Source organism: Natrix helvetica (genome assembly GCF_964273705.1).
Source record: "Natrix helvetica genome assembly, chromosome: 4".
NCBI lineage: Eukaryota > Metazoa > Chordata > Lepidosauria > Squamata > Natricidae > Natrix > Natrix helvetica.
Window position 1 is genome coordinate 36,062,377 of NC_138550.1, and position 17,530 is coordinate 36,079,906.

General features: G+C 42.6%; 1 protein-coding gene across 3 annotated transcripts in view; it reads right to left on the bottom strand.

The window, feature by feature from the left end:
* Positions 1-953: 953 nt before the first annotated feature.
* CD47 (CD47 molecule) overlaps positions 954-17,530 on the bottom strand; it is an 83,712-nt gene continuing 67,135 nt past the window's right edge. For 2 of the 3 annotated variants that reach the window (XM_081951457.1, XM_081951456.1), the window contains one exon: positions 954-13,537. In XM_081951457.1, coding sequence (XP_081807583.1) covers positions 13,517-13,537 — 21 coding nt within the window. In that variant the 3' untranslated portion in view covers positions 954-13,516. Of the gene's footprint in view, positions 13,538-16,996; positions 17,028-17,530 lie in introns of all 3 variants that reach the window. The other variant, XM_081951455.1, reaches the window with a different exon arrangement.

Sequence of the window (17,530 nt, forward strand, 5' to 3'; positions counted from 1 at the left end):
TAAAAAATCTAATGGGTCATGAAGGTCTTTGGATGATCTTATATTGCTTAATGTGAAGGATACTATGTTAAGAAAAGTGCTGAATTTATTCATAAAGGGAAGGCACCCAAATGGTGCCTATGGTGGCACCCAAATGTTGGAATGCCAAGCTTGGTGCATTATTTTCAATAACGCATTAAAATGTTCCTGTCTGCAGTCACATTTTAAGAAATTGAAAATGAAAATGAATATGCAGTATATTCATCCTTGATTTTAGTTGCTTTGGAATATAAATAGTGATTATCCCAGATTTCATTTTAGAGTTATACTGTTTTGTAGTTTTCATCTGCACTCCTATGGGAGAATTTGAAGGACACACATATAAATTATAATACAAAATAAACCTATGCACTTTCTGTAAAGTTAACAGAATTCCAAAACAATACTTTTTGATTCCTTGAAAGCTGAGAACTGTCAGTAATCAAAGGTCGCCACAACACTGTTTGTAAATCTTGACGTCACTCCTTTTGTGGTCTCAAGCAAGTAATTAGTATGATTGCTGCTCTTACAAAACGATTTGTCTACTCACAAAATGATTTTTTTAAAAAAAAACACCACAGACATTTGATGAGAAGGAACCCCCTTTCCAGGACGTAGATTTTCCAATTTGATATTGTTAATAGAAGAATTAAAAATGGAATCAGCCAAAGGGAGATGGTAGAATCAAGGCCCTGAACAACATGCCACAACATGGACACAACATGGCAAAGTTATACAGGCTGTTGCACAATAAGTTATTGCATCCTTAGTGACTGATGGTTTTTTTGATGCTCATTTGCTTATGGAACTCTATATTTAAAAGCTGTTGTAAAATATATCTATTTACCATTTTAAGGTGGTTTTTAAAAAATAATTAATGCATGAAAAATATTGTATTATAAAGATCTGCATTAAAAGGCTCGATCTGACAAACATCACATCAAATAAATTTATTCCTTTCATAAACTCCACATTGGACATATAATTAAAAGCAATTTTTAAAAATAAGAAAGTTTCATAACATGAGTTGAAACATTAATATACATGGCATTAGAAAGCTTTCAATAACGTAAAACACATAATAGCATTCTCCTCATGATGTGGCAAAGAGGATATTGTACTTCACATTTGAAATAATTCATTTTCATGATCTCTGCCCTGTTGCCCGTAACGCCAAGGAATGTTCTTCTTATGCGTGATTTGAAATAAATTCAAATAGGTAATGTTATACAATATTTTACAATAGTACTGAATTATTTTAGTTTTAAACAAGGAATTAATCATCACATTAATGACTATGTGTTTTAATGATTCTGAATAAAAAATACGGACTGTTTTGTATGCCAACTTTCAAGAAGTTTTTGTTTTAATTGCTAAATAGTTAACCCAGATGAGGTAGGAGATACATGGAATGGTAGGAGATACAATAGTTTTAGCTATTTGGGTTTTATACACTCTGCCATCTTTTTCTTTTCCCATTTGTACTACAAGAATAAAAGGAGGAATGCAGAATATAGTAGGAAAATATCCAACTAAATTAGAATAAAGCAGACACTATACCTTTCTTGTATGAAACACAATTTATTGATAAGGGGGAAAAATAGCAAGAGTCTGTTCTGAAAACTTATAAGGAAATAGAGCAAATTTCTACTAAACATTAAAACAAATAGAAGTAGACTCAGTATACTGATCTGGATTTACATAAGGGAGGTAACTGAAAACTAACTACAGGTAATTCTTGATATACAATCATAATTGAGCACAGAATTTATGTTGCTAAGTGAAAAAATTGTTAAGCGAGTTTTGCCCCATTTTGTGACTTTTCTTGCTACATTCATTAAGTGAATCGCTGCAGTTGTTAAGTTAGTAACACAGTTGTTAAGTGAATCTGGCTCCCCCATTGACTTTGCTTGTCAGAAGGTCACAAAAGGTGGATCACAGTGACCCCGGGACACTGCAACGGTCATAAATATGAATCAGTTGCTTCCAAATATAAATCACATGACCATGGGGATGCTGCAATGGTCATAAGGGTGAAAAATGGTCTTAAGTCACTTTCTTCAGTGTCATTGTAACTTTGAATTGACCATTGGCTAAATCAGGGGTGTCCAAACTTGGGAACTTTAAGACTTGTGGACTTCAACTCCCAGAATTCTGGGAGTTGAAGTCCACAAGTCTTAAAGTTCCCAAGTTTGGACACCCCTGGGCTAAATGAACTGTTGTAAGCCGAGGATTACCTGCAGTCGGTAAAATAGGATATTTATCAAAATAAAGCAGTTGCTTTTTGCAATGAATTTATGGTAGGGGAATTATCAGTGAGAGAGACATAGAGGGCCAGAAAAAGCCTTTTTTTATGCACCGTGTAGTAGAATGAATGTATTACAGAACACTTTAAAGTGCATGAAGACTAGAGATACATAGTCCCCTGAATCCTCTTGCATAAAGCCTTTATAAAACCACATAAATCATAATATGAGTTTATGAATTTGCAGTCTAATCTGGAATGCTTGGCAACCTGTAGTAAAAACGAGAACACTACATATTTCAAACCATACATTTGCATGACCACAGCAGTGGTGGGTTACGACCGGTACGCTCTGATATGGGTGTACTGGTGCCTGCCGGGAGCACCAGGTACCGTTCTGGTAGGGTGCTCCGGAGGGCCCACCCGCCCACACTCCTTACTGGTATTTGAAGTTTTCGGAGCTTCTGCGTAGGTGCACGGAGCACACAACGCCTGCGCAATGCTCCACCAAGCAGCTGGAGCGTCGCAGGTGGTAAGTATACATGCGCGCACACTGTGTGTGCTCATGTGGTGGGCACGGGCCCCGTTGCACCGTACTGGTTGCATCGGGATCCGGAACCACCACTGGACCACAGGCTATAAAAATGGGGGGGGGGGAGGGGGAGGATGATTTATCAAAACTGTTATAGGTTGACTCCTAGCTTTATGAATATTAAAGGACTACATTCAACAGTATAGAACTTGGGACTTATGCAACTAATATTCAGCTTGGCCCTTGCATTTAAAAGTATTTTAAAGAAGATGAAAAGAGAAAAAGATACGTGGACTACAATACAGATCAGCAAAGAACACAAAGAATTACAATATATACAGCAGATTTACTAACAGCAAGTGGGTCAACGGGACTTTTGTGACCATCTGAATTTGTTGAAAATCAACCTTGTATTTAGGAATAAAAATTAATTTTTATTTTTAAAGAAAAAGGAATGTTATACTAAGAATATCTGTTCACTTAAGACCACATCCACTCATATTTATAATATATAGGCATAAATAAAGCTTATACAAATTGTTCCTTTTAATATATTTCTTTGTGTATTTATCATAAAAAAATCTCAAAATACAGTCATGCAAAAAGTAAGTACACCCTATTTATTTATTATTTTTAACTTTTTCTACATATTTCCATATACATACAGTATATTTCATTTTCACTTTAACAATATTGATAAAGGGGATATCCTACAACAAATATCAAACCTCATTTACATTTTGTAGTTCAATGTGTAAGTTAAATAAATATAAATTCAAATTTTACATGTGGAGAAAGTAAGAGCTTCCCTACATTTAGTACACCCTCAAATATTTAAAGTTAAAAATGGCAAATGATTAGAAAATAATTGGAGAGGACTGGGAGGAGACTCTTCCATTTAAATCCCAGATATTCTGTTTGATTTGCTTTTCGTTACTGAAGTATATGGTATCATCACACTTATGAGGCATTCATAAAGATGGTTAAAGATGCCTGCAATTTGGCAGTTCAAATCTCACCAGGCTCAAGGTTGACTCAGCCTTCCATCCTTCCAAGGTGGGTAAAATGAGGACCTAGATTGTTGGGGGCAATATGCTGACTCTGTTAACAGCTTAGAGAGGGCTGTAAAGCACTGTAAAGCAATATATAAGTCTAAGTGCTATTGCTATTATGTGTCTGAAAATGGATTTCAAAAGATCAACAAATATGATTTTATTGTTCAGAAGATTTGTAGGTGGAAGAGTTTTTAAATAACTGGCAACATAGCCAGATCAGGCTGTTTCCACAAGTTCAGCTGACAGCAGAATTCAAGATGCTGAAAGAAACTTCTAAGAACCCCAGAATTTCATTGTATGACATACATGTACCTCTTGGCATGATTGATCTCAAAGTACACGAGTGCACTATTATTTATTAAATTTGTTTGCTGATTATCTCACCAGGAGGTGATTCTGGGTGGCTTACAAAGTTAAAAAGAATAAAACTATACAAAAACATGTATGTAACAAAGAATAAAATATTATAAAAATACAAATTATCAGCTCTAATTAAAAGATAGGGAGGAAAGTAGTAGGATGAGCAAGGGTGGTAGTGGGATATTTTGTTAATCTGTCAACCACCTCCAGTATGAATTTCCCCCATTGGAACCCTAGGCGAACTGACAGAATCAGATCTTCAAGCTCTTATGGAAAGTCAGGGCGATAGAAGCTGACTTCACTCTGGGCCACACAATGTTCCAAAGGGCAGGAGTTAGAGCAGAGAAGGATCTTCTCCTGGACCTTCCCAGGTGGAATATCCTGGCTGACGGGGACTGCAGCATGCCTCTTCTGCTGGCGTTGCAGGGTGGAATGGGAAGGGTGCAGCCAGTGCAGCTCACAGAACAGCAGTGCAACATGGGCCACTCTGGGGGTTCCAAAAGCTGCCTGTGCCACTACATTGTGCACCAGATGTAGCTTCAGAATGCTCTTTATGGCTAGTTCCATGTAGAGCAGGTTGTAATAGTCCAAATGTGAAATGATGAGGGCTTGAATGATTTGAGCACAGGGACTCCTGATCCAAGAAAGGCTGCAAAAGGTGCACAACCTGGAGCTGTGCTAAGGTTCTTCTAGCTGTGACTGCCACCTGCTCTTTGAGCAGCAGTCATGAGTCTAAGAGAACTGGAAAATTGCAGACCGGGTCTCTCTAGGATAGTGCCACCCCATCCTAAGGATGTCAAAGTCCTGGTTCTTGGGGCTCCAAGCACCCATTCAGTGTTGCCAGAGTTCAGCCGAAGCCTATTGTCTCATCCAGCACCCAAAGTCTCCAGGCACTGCAAGACAGCAGCAATAGTATCACTTGGGTCACTAGGGGTGGAGACAGAGTATCATCAGTGTACTGATGCTACCTCAATCCATGGTGATGGATGACCTCACCCAGCAGCTTCATGTAGATGTTAAAAAGGAATGGAGACACCACTGAGACCTGTGGCATATCCCAAGAAAGTAGTCATGGGCTAGAACTCTTATTCCTCAGTATCACCAATTGTGACTGGTTTTGAGAAAGGAGCCAAACCAGTGCAATATTTTGCTGTCCAGCTCCAACTCGGGACCTGTCTCGTTCAATGACGTTGCCCACTTTTCTGCTAAAGACTCTACTATTAAGCAGATTCTGAACTGGGTGTGGAGGGGGTGGCCCAAGGGGCCTGTTGGGGCTGAATTTAAAATGTTTTTTACTAAACGAGATGAGTTATTGGTAATCAAGGGCTGTTTACTGTGGGGGGACCGGGTAGTTGTTCCAAGCAAACTGCGAAAGGCAGTATTGGAGGCATTACATGTGGGGCATCCTGGCATCGTCAGGATGAAATCCTTGGCTAGGAGCTACATCTGGTGGCCTAACATGGACAGGGAGATAGAAGAGTGGGTGGCTACGTGCACTCCGTGTCAGGAATCTAGACCAGCTCCCCCAGAGGTGCCCGCTAAGGAGTGGGAGTGCCCTCAGGCAGCCTGGTCTAGGGTGCACATTGACTTTGCAGGCCCCGTTCATGGCCAAACATTCCTCATAGTTGTGGACGCATATTCAAAATGGTTAGAGGTAGCCCTGATGACCTCTACCACGGCAGAGGCGGTCATCAAGGTGCTACGGAGACTTTTTCCACGCACGGCCTGCCCGACATCTTGATCTCAGACAATGGGCCCCAATTCACGGCTATGAAATTCGAGACCTACTTAGCTAGCCAGGGAATTCGGCATGCCCTGGTCGCGCCATTCCACCCGGCTTCCAATGATCAGGCAGAGAGAATGGTGCAATCGGCTAACGAGGCCCTCGCCAGAATGGGCCCGGGTGATTGGCAAACATGGGTTGATCACTATTTACTAATCCAACACATTATGCCAAGCGCTGCCACGGGGAGAAGCCCCTCTGAGCTTCTCATGGGTCGCCGTCTAAGGTCCCACTTAGACCGGCTACACCTAAACTACTCTGCCACATCGCCCACAGACTCCACAAGCAAGATTCGGAACTTTAGCATAGGGGATTCAGTATATGCCCACAACTATTCCGGGGGGACTCTGTGGATTCCTGCTACTGTGATAGGCATCACCAGGCTTCGCTCTTACTTATTAGAGCTAGAGGATGGTAGAAATTGGAGGAGGCATATTGACCAACTCCGTGGTCGCCTCTCCCACTCCAATCTTAGGGCACCAGACGAAATTCCAGAATGAAGCAGCCAAGGCCCTACCCAAAAGAAGCAAACATTCACTCCTTCCACAGGCAGCTCAAACCCGCAAAGTCCAGAAAACTTATCTGAATTTGTTGCAGGCCCACAGCGAGCTCCATGTGAGCAAAGCCAGGGAACTCCAACCGCGGCCTGGGGTAAGTTCCAGCAGGTTCCACAGAGTGGAGCTGGAGAGCAGACAGGTCCGCCGACCTGCCTGAAGAACCAGTTCCAAATGAACTGCGCAGGTCTGGTAGAGCGAAACAAAGACCCGCCTACCTCAAGGACTATGTGACCAATAGGAACATCCCGACCAAGAGGGGAGGGGTGTTAGATATTAACACTAGCTACTATGGTTTCCACTCCGGTCCTCTGTTCCGGCGGGAACAGAGGTTTAATCTGATTGGTTAAGAGGTCTGACAGCTCCCTATAAAAGGAGAGCTGTCAGACCGAACAGTTGCTGGATTGTATATACTTGACTGTTACAATAAAGAGCTGTTGTTGCGTTAAGCCAGAGTCTGCCTTCTAATTGCCCTATCTAACAGTTAATGATAACGAATGTTGCTGAGAGGTCAAGGAGAGCAAGGATGGTTGTTCTACTATTAGAAAGAAGCAAATTAGATCTACATGAGATGTGCTACATAGGAAATCTTTACTGTCCAGAAAGAACATTAAGTCAAGACTAAAGTTTGCTCACAAACACTTGATAGGCAAAGACCAGGATTTATGGAACAATGTGCTCTGGACACATACAAGCCAAAGATACTTTTATTTGATTACCATAACAAAAAAAATATTTGGCACTAACCAAAGATAGCATTTCACCAGAAGAATCTAATAATGAACTATAAAGGGTGCTTGAGGCTGAAAATCAGGACCTGGGCAGCTCATCACCACAAAATCCACTATGAATTCTTCATTGTAACAAAAGGTGTTTGAGAAAGAGCGTTGGTCCTTACCTGAACGCTTCTTTTCAGTAGCAAAGGTGGGAGGGGCTACAACAGGGTTTGTTACAGCCTGATTGGTCCAAAGACTGAGGGATTTTTCTTTAAGTATCCTCCTTTCCCTCTTGGCTTCCAGTTCCCGAGGTTGAATGGAAAAGCTGATAGTCATACGTAAGGAAATAACCATACAAAAAAACAGAACATAACAGGCAACAAGAAGCATCGACCACCCCGAACCCTGAACCTGCTCTAGGGTGGGAAAGTAGCCCCTCCCACCTTTGCTACTGAAAAGAAGCATTCAGGTAAGGACCAACGCTCTTTTTCCAGTAGCTTTGGTGGGAGGGGCTACAACAGGGACATACCCAAACTAAGTCCCAGGCTGGGTTGAACACTACGGGGGAGGGGGGTCGCTACCTGTTGAAGCACCCTACGGCCGAAGGCCGCGTCCCCTGAAGCGAAATGGTCTAGACGATAGTGTCTAACAAATGGCGAAGGGGAGGCCCAAGTGGCTGCCCTGCAAATATCTTCCAGAGGAGCCCTGGTAGCCCAGGCGGCAGTGGTAGCCGCCCTCCTGGTGGAGTGGACAGTGATACCCTGGGGTGGAGTCAGGTGCACAGCCTGGTAGGCTTCCGTGATGGCCTGACGGACCCACCTACCAATTGTGGCTGAGGACACCCTAGCCCCCAGGGACCTGGGCAGGAAGGCCTCTGACTGTCTAAACGAGGAGGTGCGCCTGAGGTAAATGCGCAGTGCACGTCGGACATCCAGACGGTGCCAACTGACCTCCCGCTCGTGGACAGGAGATGGACAGAAATTCGGCAATATGACCTCCTGTGACCGATGGAACACGGAGTTGATTTTAGGTAGGAAGGCTGGGTCCAGCCAAAGGACGACCCTGTCCTGGTGAAACTGGCACAAGTCCTCCTTGGACGATAAGGCGCCCAATTCGGAGATGTGTCTGGCCGAGGTGACGGCCACCAGGAAAACTACCTTCAGGGTAAGGAACCTAAGATGTACTTTCCTCAGGGGCTCGAAGGGGGCTCCTGTCAGGGCCCTAAGGACTAGGGCCAAGTCCCACGTGGGAAACCTATGAATTGGGGAGGACACAAATTTGCTGTGCCCTTCAGAAAACATTTCACCAAGGGCGACTGGGTTAATGTCCCTCCAATGGGGAGCCACTGACAGCTGGACAAGGTCTGCGAACCATGGGCGTCTTGGCCAAAACGGGGCCACCAGGATGACTATGGCCCCCTCTAAAACTATCTTCTTCAGGGTGCCCTGGATCAGGGGAAGGGGAGGAAAGGCATAAAGCAGGCTGGGAGGCCATGGGCACCTGAGGGCGTCCGTGCCCTCCGCGTATCGAGCTGGAAAACGGGAAAAGAAGCGGGGAAGTTGCGAGTTGCTCGGGCTGGCAAACAAGTCCACCAGTGGATCGCCAAACTGGAGGCAGATCCTGTGAAATATCTCTGTGTCGAGCTGCCACTCGCCGTGATCTATTGTTGCCCGGCTCAGCCAGTCCGCCTGGTGATTGGCGACGCCCAAGATGTGTTCTGACAGGATTGAGTCCAGGTTCCTCTCCACCCATATGCCCAGCTTCTGAGATTCCAGCCACAGCCTTCTGGAGTGTGTCCCCCCTTGACGATTTATATATGCTTTCGCCGCCACGTTGTCCGTCAAGAGGAGGACATGTCGATTGGAGATTGAGGCCCAGAAATGAAGAAGGGCCAGGCGAGCCGCCTTCAGCTCCAGCCAATTGATGTTGTGGCGCAGGTCGGATTTGGACCATCATCCCTGCGCCAGGCTGGACTCCATCACCACTCCCCATCTGAAGAGACTCGCGTCTGTCGTGATGGTAATGCGGTCCGGCTCCCAGAACTCGGCCCCGCAGTTTAAGGACGGGGACAACCACCACTTCAGGGACCACCGGAGGTCTGGCGGAATCCGGATGGGGCACGGAGAGTTGCTCAGTTTCCGTCTCTGGAATGGAATGAGAGTCCACTGAAGTGTCCTGGAGTGAAGACGCGCCCACGGCATGATCCTGATGCACGACACCATCTTGCCCAATAATTGTGCTAAGGTCAGGATGGAAGCGGACCGACTTGAGTGGACGCGTCGTGGGAGCTTCTAAAGACTTGATAGCTGGTCTGGAGAAAGCCGAACCAGACCCGATCTTGAGTCTATCACTGTGCCCAAATGCAGGATTGTCGTCGAGGGTGAGAGATGGCTTTTGGGAAAGTTGATGGAGAAGCCCAGGGATTGCAGCATCTGAATGGTGGTCTGTAAGTCTCGTACTGCTTGAGACTGGGACTGAGCGAGGACCAGCACGTCGTCGAGGTAGCCTCGATGTAGTCTCACCGGCCTTGAGTGCAGGTGAGCCGCCATTGCCGCCAGGACCTTCGTGAATGTGTGGGGTGCTGAGGCTAGGCTGAAAGGAAGACCCCTGTATTGAAAGTGCTGACCCCCGTGTGAGAAATTTGCGGTGGGATGGGTGAATTGGAATGTGCAAATATGCTTCGGTTAAATCTATTGAAGCCATGAAATCTCCCCGTCTTATGCCGAGAAGGATCGATTTGAGGGAGGACATTTTGAAATGGTAGACTAGGTAAGAGTTGAGACACTTCAAGTCCAATATCGCTCTCCATCCCCCGGAGCTCTTCGGGACAATGAACAGATTGGACTACACGCCTTGACCCCATTCCCCCCGAGGGACCGGTTCGACTGCCCGAATTTCTAGCATATGTTGTATTGCGAGGAGCATCAGGTGCCGTCTCTCCAGATCCCTGGAGGGGGGGAAAGTCCTGAAGAGCGTCGGGGGAGGGGCGAGGAACTCCAGCCGGAGTCCCTCCCTGACTGTCGCTCTGACCCAGGCATCGGATGTTATTCGATCCCACTGGTCCGCGAAGGACGCCAGGCGGCCACCTATGAGTAGACTCGGGTTTGAGTCATTTCCCCCTGCGGAAGGGATGCCCCCCCCCCACAAAAGGGCCATTTGGATTGGCTCTGGAACCTGTTCCTATCCTGATAGTAAGGGCGTTGGCTCTGCCTATCATACCTATAGGGAGTGTACCTCTGTTGTCGGTAATCCTGATCCGACGCTCTAAAGGAAGAGGGCCTACGGTATGAGGATGGGCGGATGTCCGACTTCTTTGTGTTGGAAGGAAGGAGCTTTTTCTTATCCTTGTTTTCAACAAGGATAGGATCTAGAGAGGTCCCGAAGAGGTTGGGACCCGAGAAGGGCGCCCCCGTCAGACTCCATTTGGACTTGTTGTTCATTTGCCAATTTCGGAGCCACAAGAGCCTCCACACCGTCACAGAGGTGGATAGAGCTCTGGACGAAAATTTAATGGAATAGAGGGTGGCTTCCGCCGAGAATTGGGTGGCTGAGATAATTTTGGTGAGGTTTTGGTGAAGACGCTCATCCTGAAGTGGTATGCGGTCCTGCAATTGCCGGAGCCACATGACCGTGGTGCGGTTAAAGTAGGAGGCTGCCGCGGCTGTTTTAATAGCCCAGGCAGAAGCGTTGAAGTTTTTACGCAGAGTAAAAACCGCTTGTCCTCCGGTTTTAGTTTGTCAGCCACATCGCCCGTGACTACAGAGGAAGCGTTGGCCAGCAGGGCGACTGTAGCGTCCACTGTGGGCATCTGCAGCGCTTGCACAAAGGCATGATCCATGTTGTAGTAATGCTTGTCGTTACCACCCAGGTTGGGCAGAGAAGAAGGTCTAGCCCACTGATTCTGAACTACCTTCAAGATCCGGGCATTCCGATTCCCAAATAGAAGGCTCCGAGGGTTTTAGCCTCGCAACGAGCCGAATCGGATATCTCCAAGAATTTCTGCTCCTGCTTCAGCCGCCTCGCCGACTGCGAGCGGCACTTGTTGAGGAGCTAATCGACGCGCGGCAGCCCTTTGAAGCCGCGGCGAGTGATCGGCAAGATAAGCGCCGCTGCGGGGCTTTGAAGCGGTCGCAAGGCTCCACGCAGCGCGAAAACACCGATCGAGAGCTCTCCTTCAATTACTGCTGAGAGCCTCAGGGAAAAAAGTGCCTATTTATTTACTAGCGTGCCGATTGCAAGCTCCTGAGGAGCCACCGCTCTCAGGAAGCTCCTGGGAGCGCAGGAAAAAACTCCCTGCTCCCTCAGTGAGACAATCAGTCTCCAAAGTTTTAAGGCAATTTAGAATATCCAATTAAATTAATAATACATACTAATAATCAACCTCACAGGAGCCATAGCTAACGCTTGGACCAAAGACTGAGGGAACTGGGAGCCAAGAGGGAAAGGAGGATACTTAAAGAAAAATCCCTCAGTCTTTGGACCAATCAGGCTGTAACAAACACTGTTGTAGCCCCTCCCACCGATGCTACTGGAAAATAATGTGATATCATCTTGCAGAAGACTGAAAGTCAAGCATAAGAGAAAGAAAGAAAAAGAGAAAGAAAGGAAGGAGGGAAGGAAGGAAAGAAAGAAAGAAAGAAAGAAAGAAAGAAAGAAAGATAGGGAGGGAGGGAGGGATGAATGAATACTGGAATGGCCAAGTCAAAGCATAGATCTAAATCCCACTCAGATGCTATCAGGTGATTTGAAATTTGAAACAGCCCAAACACGGCACAGGTGAAAAAAAATCTGCAAAAAAGTAGGGAAAAAATTCCTCACAGTGCCAAGCCTGAAAGCCATCTTTTCCTTTTCGGACTTTAGGCCTGCCACACTTTCTATTATTCTATTATACATTTTCTATTATGGGACAATGGGAGGTGGGATTATATGGAGTTGGGTGATATGTAGTCATAACAAAATTCTTTCTAGAAAGCCAAGGTCATCCTTTGTCTCTACACCTAGCCGGAACTGGATGGGTGGAAACTGCCAGTGTGGCAGGAGAAGATTGGACCATGTGATGGACTTGTGGGTGTAGGGGCAGGATCTTGAACTTTCAACTGGGTGGGAAAACCTGGAAGCTTTCAGATTCGGGTTTTCCCAGATGTGCCAACATGGCTCTCTTCATAAATTGGAACTTTGAGGAATTATTGGTCTCGGACTCTGATTTACTTTTGGATGCTACTTGGAACCCTGACACCCAGGCAATGTCAGGCAATAGTAAATGATTGATTGAAAAATAGTTAAATTGAGGTTGTTTCTGTCAAAGGGCTCTACCAGGTACAGTATTAGAGCCACAGATGTACTTAATATTTTTCATAGAAGAAAATGGCATATCTTTTAATTTTCTGGTGAAAAAAAATGACTGCAAAGTCATTTTTTTTCTTTTTAAAGTTCATTTAAGCCACCTTTATATATTATTTAAATTAAGAAAAATATTGATATTTCCATATATATCTTAGAGAAAACTTTACATGGGGTGTACTTACTTTTTTCACATGACAGTATAGATTGAGAATGCAGTTGTTTTTAGAGAACAGTGAACAAAAATTCAAGAAAGAAAATCATACAATCTATCATGCATTACAAATATTTGTATAAGTGGTCTCCTAGAAATCTCTTCTGTGACCTTGAGATACTTTCAAACATCCCAGTGCTGGCTTGGCTAAACTTTTTTTTAAAAGTGGGGCTGGAGTTCATCAATTTTTAAGGTGCGGGCAAGAGGATTGGCAAATAAATACATACATACATTGTTCTGGAAGGAAAGGAGAACCCTTGAGCAATCCCCACTTCAGCAAAACTGAAAACAAACAAACAAAAACCCTGGCCCAGAGGTGACAACAGCCAATGTATCAAGATTGTGATGTCCAAAAGTAGTCCCTCATGATGTTTGGTCTCTATGCAAAAGAGCATTTTCAAGATCCTCTGAGAAGTGCAGCACTAAAGAGAAAGTGGACCAAGAATGTCGTGGTTTTTGCTCTCATCCATCTGTAAGGAAGGGAAAGGGGGAACCTCACGTGCATACACTTACTTCTCTTTTAAAATTACTACAGCTGCTGTGACTATAAAGTTACATCAGGTAAGCCATTACAGCACTTTTCCAAACATGCAGAACAACTAATTTCCTGATTTTATTTCTCTTTGAGTAGTGCATCTTCAAGGCCACGGTGTATCAACAAAAGTCTCTCTCCACTTGTTTCCATATCCATAATTGGATTCAATTACCGCATAACCAGTGCTGGAAAATAAAAAAAACAAAATCCTTATTCAAAATATGAGTTTTCTTCTTTTCTTTCTTTTTACAGCTACGTTGAGCATCTTGCTCATGAATTACTTTTATACCTCCAGAATAAAAGGAAAGGCGAAAGGACAACTGTAACATTGTCATTTCATAGATAACTCTCTATGTAAAATTGCACAAAATTTTCACAATTATTTTCAGTCTCCCCAGCATATATTTAAATACATTTCTCATGTGTGACAAGATAAAAACATACTGGATCATCTTGAACGATAAAAGGAACAAAGGCTCTTTGTTTACATTTAGGGAAGGTTTTTGCATCTAATGCTGAGTCATGAGTCTCCTTTTTCAACCAGATTAAATGTTTGTCAACTTTCACGGGCAGCATTCGGCAACCTCAATAGATTATTATAAGAATTTAAAACCCAATGGGCATATACGTTATTGCATGATTCTTTAGACTCACCAAATGTATTTAAATTAACTATAAAATTAGATAAGGACTGTGTTACCAAATTTGAGTAAATAAATTTATTTTTTGACTGAATCTAAAATAAGAATTTGCATGTGGAACAAACTGATGAAACACTTATCATTATCCAACTGATTAATTGCTTGACTGCATAAGACCTAATTACTTACTAGTTAGGCCACAGTGAAAGATTAATTAATCTCGATCCCCATGTAATGACTTTAGTATAAAATAAAAATCAATGAAGTCTGAAGTAAATAGTAAGTCAGAGTGGAATGCTGCACACACAATATGAACATTTATTCAATTATTTTTTCCTTTCAGCTGATTGATGGCAAATATGGCATTCCCTACTACTATTAAGCCAGTAAAGAAAAATACATTTTACAGATTGTGTGCTTGAGTCACTGCAGTCAGCTTCATAGCTATAAATTAGTGAAATGGATCTACGTTACACAGATCTTACGTACATAAAAAACAAAGAGGGATACAGTCATTTTGATTTATATATCTTTGTTTTTTATGTCTGTATATTTCCATAGTACACAGGTTTGTCTTGCAAACACGACTGGTTATGTTACTGAATTTATTAATCAAAATGGCAGGTTACACCAAGTAGAACCCACAACTTAAAATTAAAATGTAAAAGGCTCCTATTCATATACAATTACCTAGTCAGGTTCTTTAACCTATGATATTCCTTTCACCTCTGTATCAGTCATCATATACATTCAATTCTTATTATTATGTGTTTGAAATCCCTGTTCTCCCAAACCCTATAAGTTTTCAAACTTCTTCAAAAGTTGGAGTAAGTCTATTGACATTTCTCCCTTTAAATATAGGTAGCTCGGTTTTGGTCTTGAAAGGCATAATATTCAGAGAGTTAGTTTCTTCTAAAATAAATAACTTTATTTGCTTTAGACAGTGTTCCTTATCCTTTGCAACTTTAAGAAGACCAGACATATCTTAAAGTTGTTAAAGTTCAGAAACATTGTTATAAGACATCAGATCTGATTTCAAGTTTTAAAAATATAATGAAAATATTGCAGAGGAGAGATTATTAATGTTTTCCTTTAAACATACAACTGTATTGTTATAAATAACTTTGAGGACTATGACAAGAAGTAACAATCAGCACTGCAATATTTGCTAGCATGAAGAATTAACTTCACACAAATAATTATACAGTTTAAGTTTTGGACAAATCTTTTCCCCAGTGCAGAATTTCCCCAGATACCAACTTCACAATTTTTCTATTGATTAAAACATACTAAATCTTTAAAAATTGCAAAAGCTCTGAGGTTGTGATGTTCTGACTAAAATCCTTTCAAATCCTTTTTTTTGGGGGGGGAGGGGGGATCCAAAGTTTTGCACTCTTTGGTGCTATATTGAGATCTTAGCTATTTTAAAATTACTTTATTTTATTTTGAGGCCCCTTTCCTGCTTGACCATGGATAGAAGTAGCATTGTTAGCCAAACATTATATCTAATGTGATACAGCCTGGAATACTTCAATATATCTAAGAATTTATATTAAACCTAACAACATAAATTTTCTCTGTCCAAAATGGCAGTAAACACCCCATCAAACTGAACCATTCGCCTCAAATTCCTTATATATTCTAAAGACTTGGGAATTTTTTCTTTACACTAGTTTAGGAACAGACATAAGCACTTCAGCATTATTTTCATGTGGAGTTTTGAAATTCAAGAGTTTACAGACATATTGGGAGATAATTATGTTTTCTTGATATGCCAGAGGGACAACAGGGACACTTACTTTAACAAACATATTTCTGGAGCAATTGTGTCAAAAATAACACTGAACAACAAAGATTTTGCTTCCTGAACACTTTTGGGCATATCTAAGATTTTTGGCAGCTAATCACATACAGGTGAAACTCGAAAAATTAGAATATCGTGCAAAAGTTCATTTATGTCAGTAATGCAACTTAAAAGATGAAACTAATATATGAGATAGACATTCTTTCACATTACATGAAAGAAATGGCTACTCCAAAAGAATTTGGTTCTAGGCCAGAAAAATGTGAACCACTTGTTGACTCCAAAAAATATATTTTGGCATCCTCTTCATATAAAACGTGGACTGAAGAAAAAAAATTGTGAAAGTAATGGAAGGTGCAGGTTTTCGTTATTTGAAACAGATGTTTCCATGAATAACTGATGCTAAGATTAAGGAAAGTATTTTTTGTTGGTCCACGATCTCTAATGGAAAACAGTTCGAAGATCTGTCAGTAGCGTGAGCCAAAATCACCTGGAAATCATTCGAAGATGTTGTTGAGAATTTTCTTGGCAACTGTAGAGCACCAGACTATATTCAGTTGGTTGACAAGTTTCTTACAGCATACAAGATTGTAAAGTGTAACATGTCACTGAAGATTCATTTTCCGCAACTGAAATTCATCATTGCTGGCTGACTATTGTTGGATACTGCAGTGAAATGCATCAGACACTTAGTACAAGTGAAAATTAGCAGCAAAACACTTTTAGGCTGTTGAACTCGTGCAGTATGTTGGAAAAATTATGCAATTAAATAAATTATAGTCAATAAAAGAATTTTATATTTGTCAAAATTACTATGATTTCAAAATCATATTTGTGTTCAGACCTGAAGGGGGTCTAATCATAACCATCAAAAGATTTTCAGGAAGCAAAACTTTTGAAAAAAAATGTGCAGTGTAATATGCGCCAAGATTCTGAAAAATAAGAAGAGCAATAGTTTGCAGTTCATTGCTGCTGCACATTAGAAAAGAAACAAGGCCTATGGTTGTGAGATATAGGAGCGTAAGTCATAATGTAAAGTCCATATCATAACTAAGCTGACAGCTATTCATGTCTTATTGGGATAAGACTACAATACTAAATCATGTATTCCAAATTCTATTTTAGAAGTATGTGGAACAAAAGAAAATGTATGTCATGTTGACAAAAATGCACCCAAAATACAGACAATGGCTACTCACCATCATCATTCTAACATTACTCCTTTTGCATCTTTTGAAAAAGCAAGCAAAGAGTTAGTAATTTGTCAAACAAGAACAGAATAGTTCAAGCATGCCATCGTTCCAGTGACGTGCGGTGAGGTTTATGGCTGGTGAGGCTGGTGATATCATCAAATTATCATCATGAAGGGAGGACTGTGACAACTTTCTCACTCTGTGTGTGTCTGTGTGTCTCTCTGTCTGTCTGTCTGTCTCTGCCTCTCCCCACTCTATCTCTGGGCAGCTCGACGTGATTAAAGCCGTTCTGCTCCTCCTTTGCGCTTCTTGCCCACGGGCATGCGCTGCCCTCTTCTCTCTGATAGAGCCCATCCGCAGGGGGAGGGATCCCCCTCGCATTCCTCATCTTCTCGGATGGGCTCCGGACCAGCGAAGCTGCTTCCTCCTTTTTAACCAGGCGGCTATCAGAGAGAAGAGGGCAGCGCATGCCCTTGGGCTTGTGCAGCAGCCAAATCCTCGCCTCCTGTTCTTCGGCTGCTGCACAAGCCCAAGGGCACG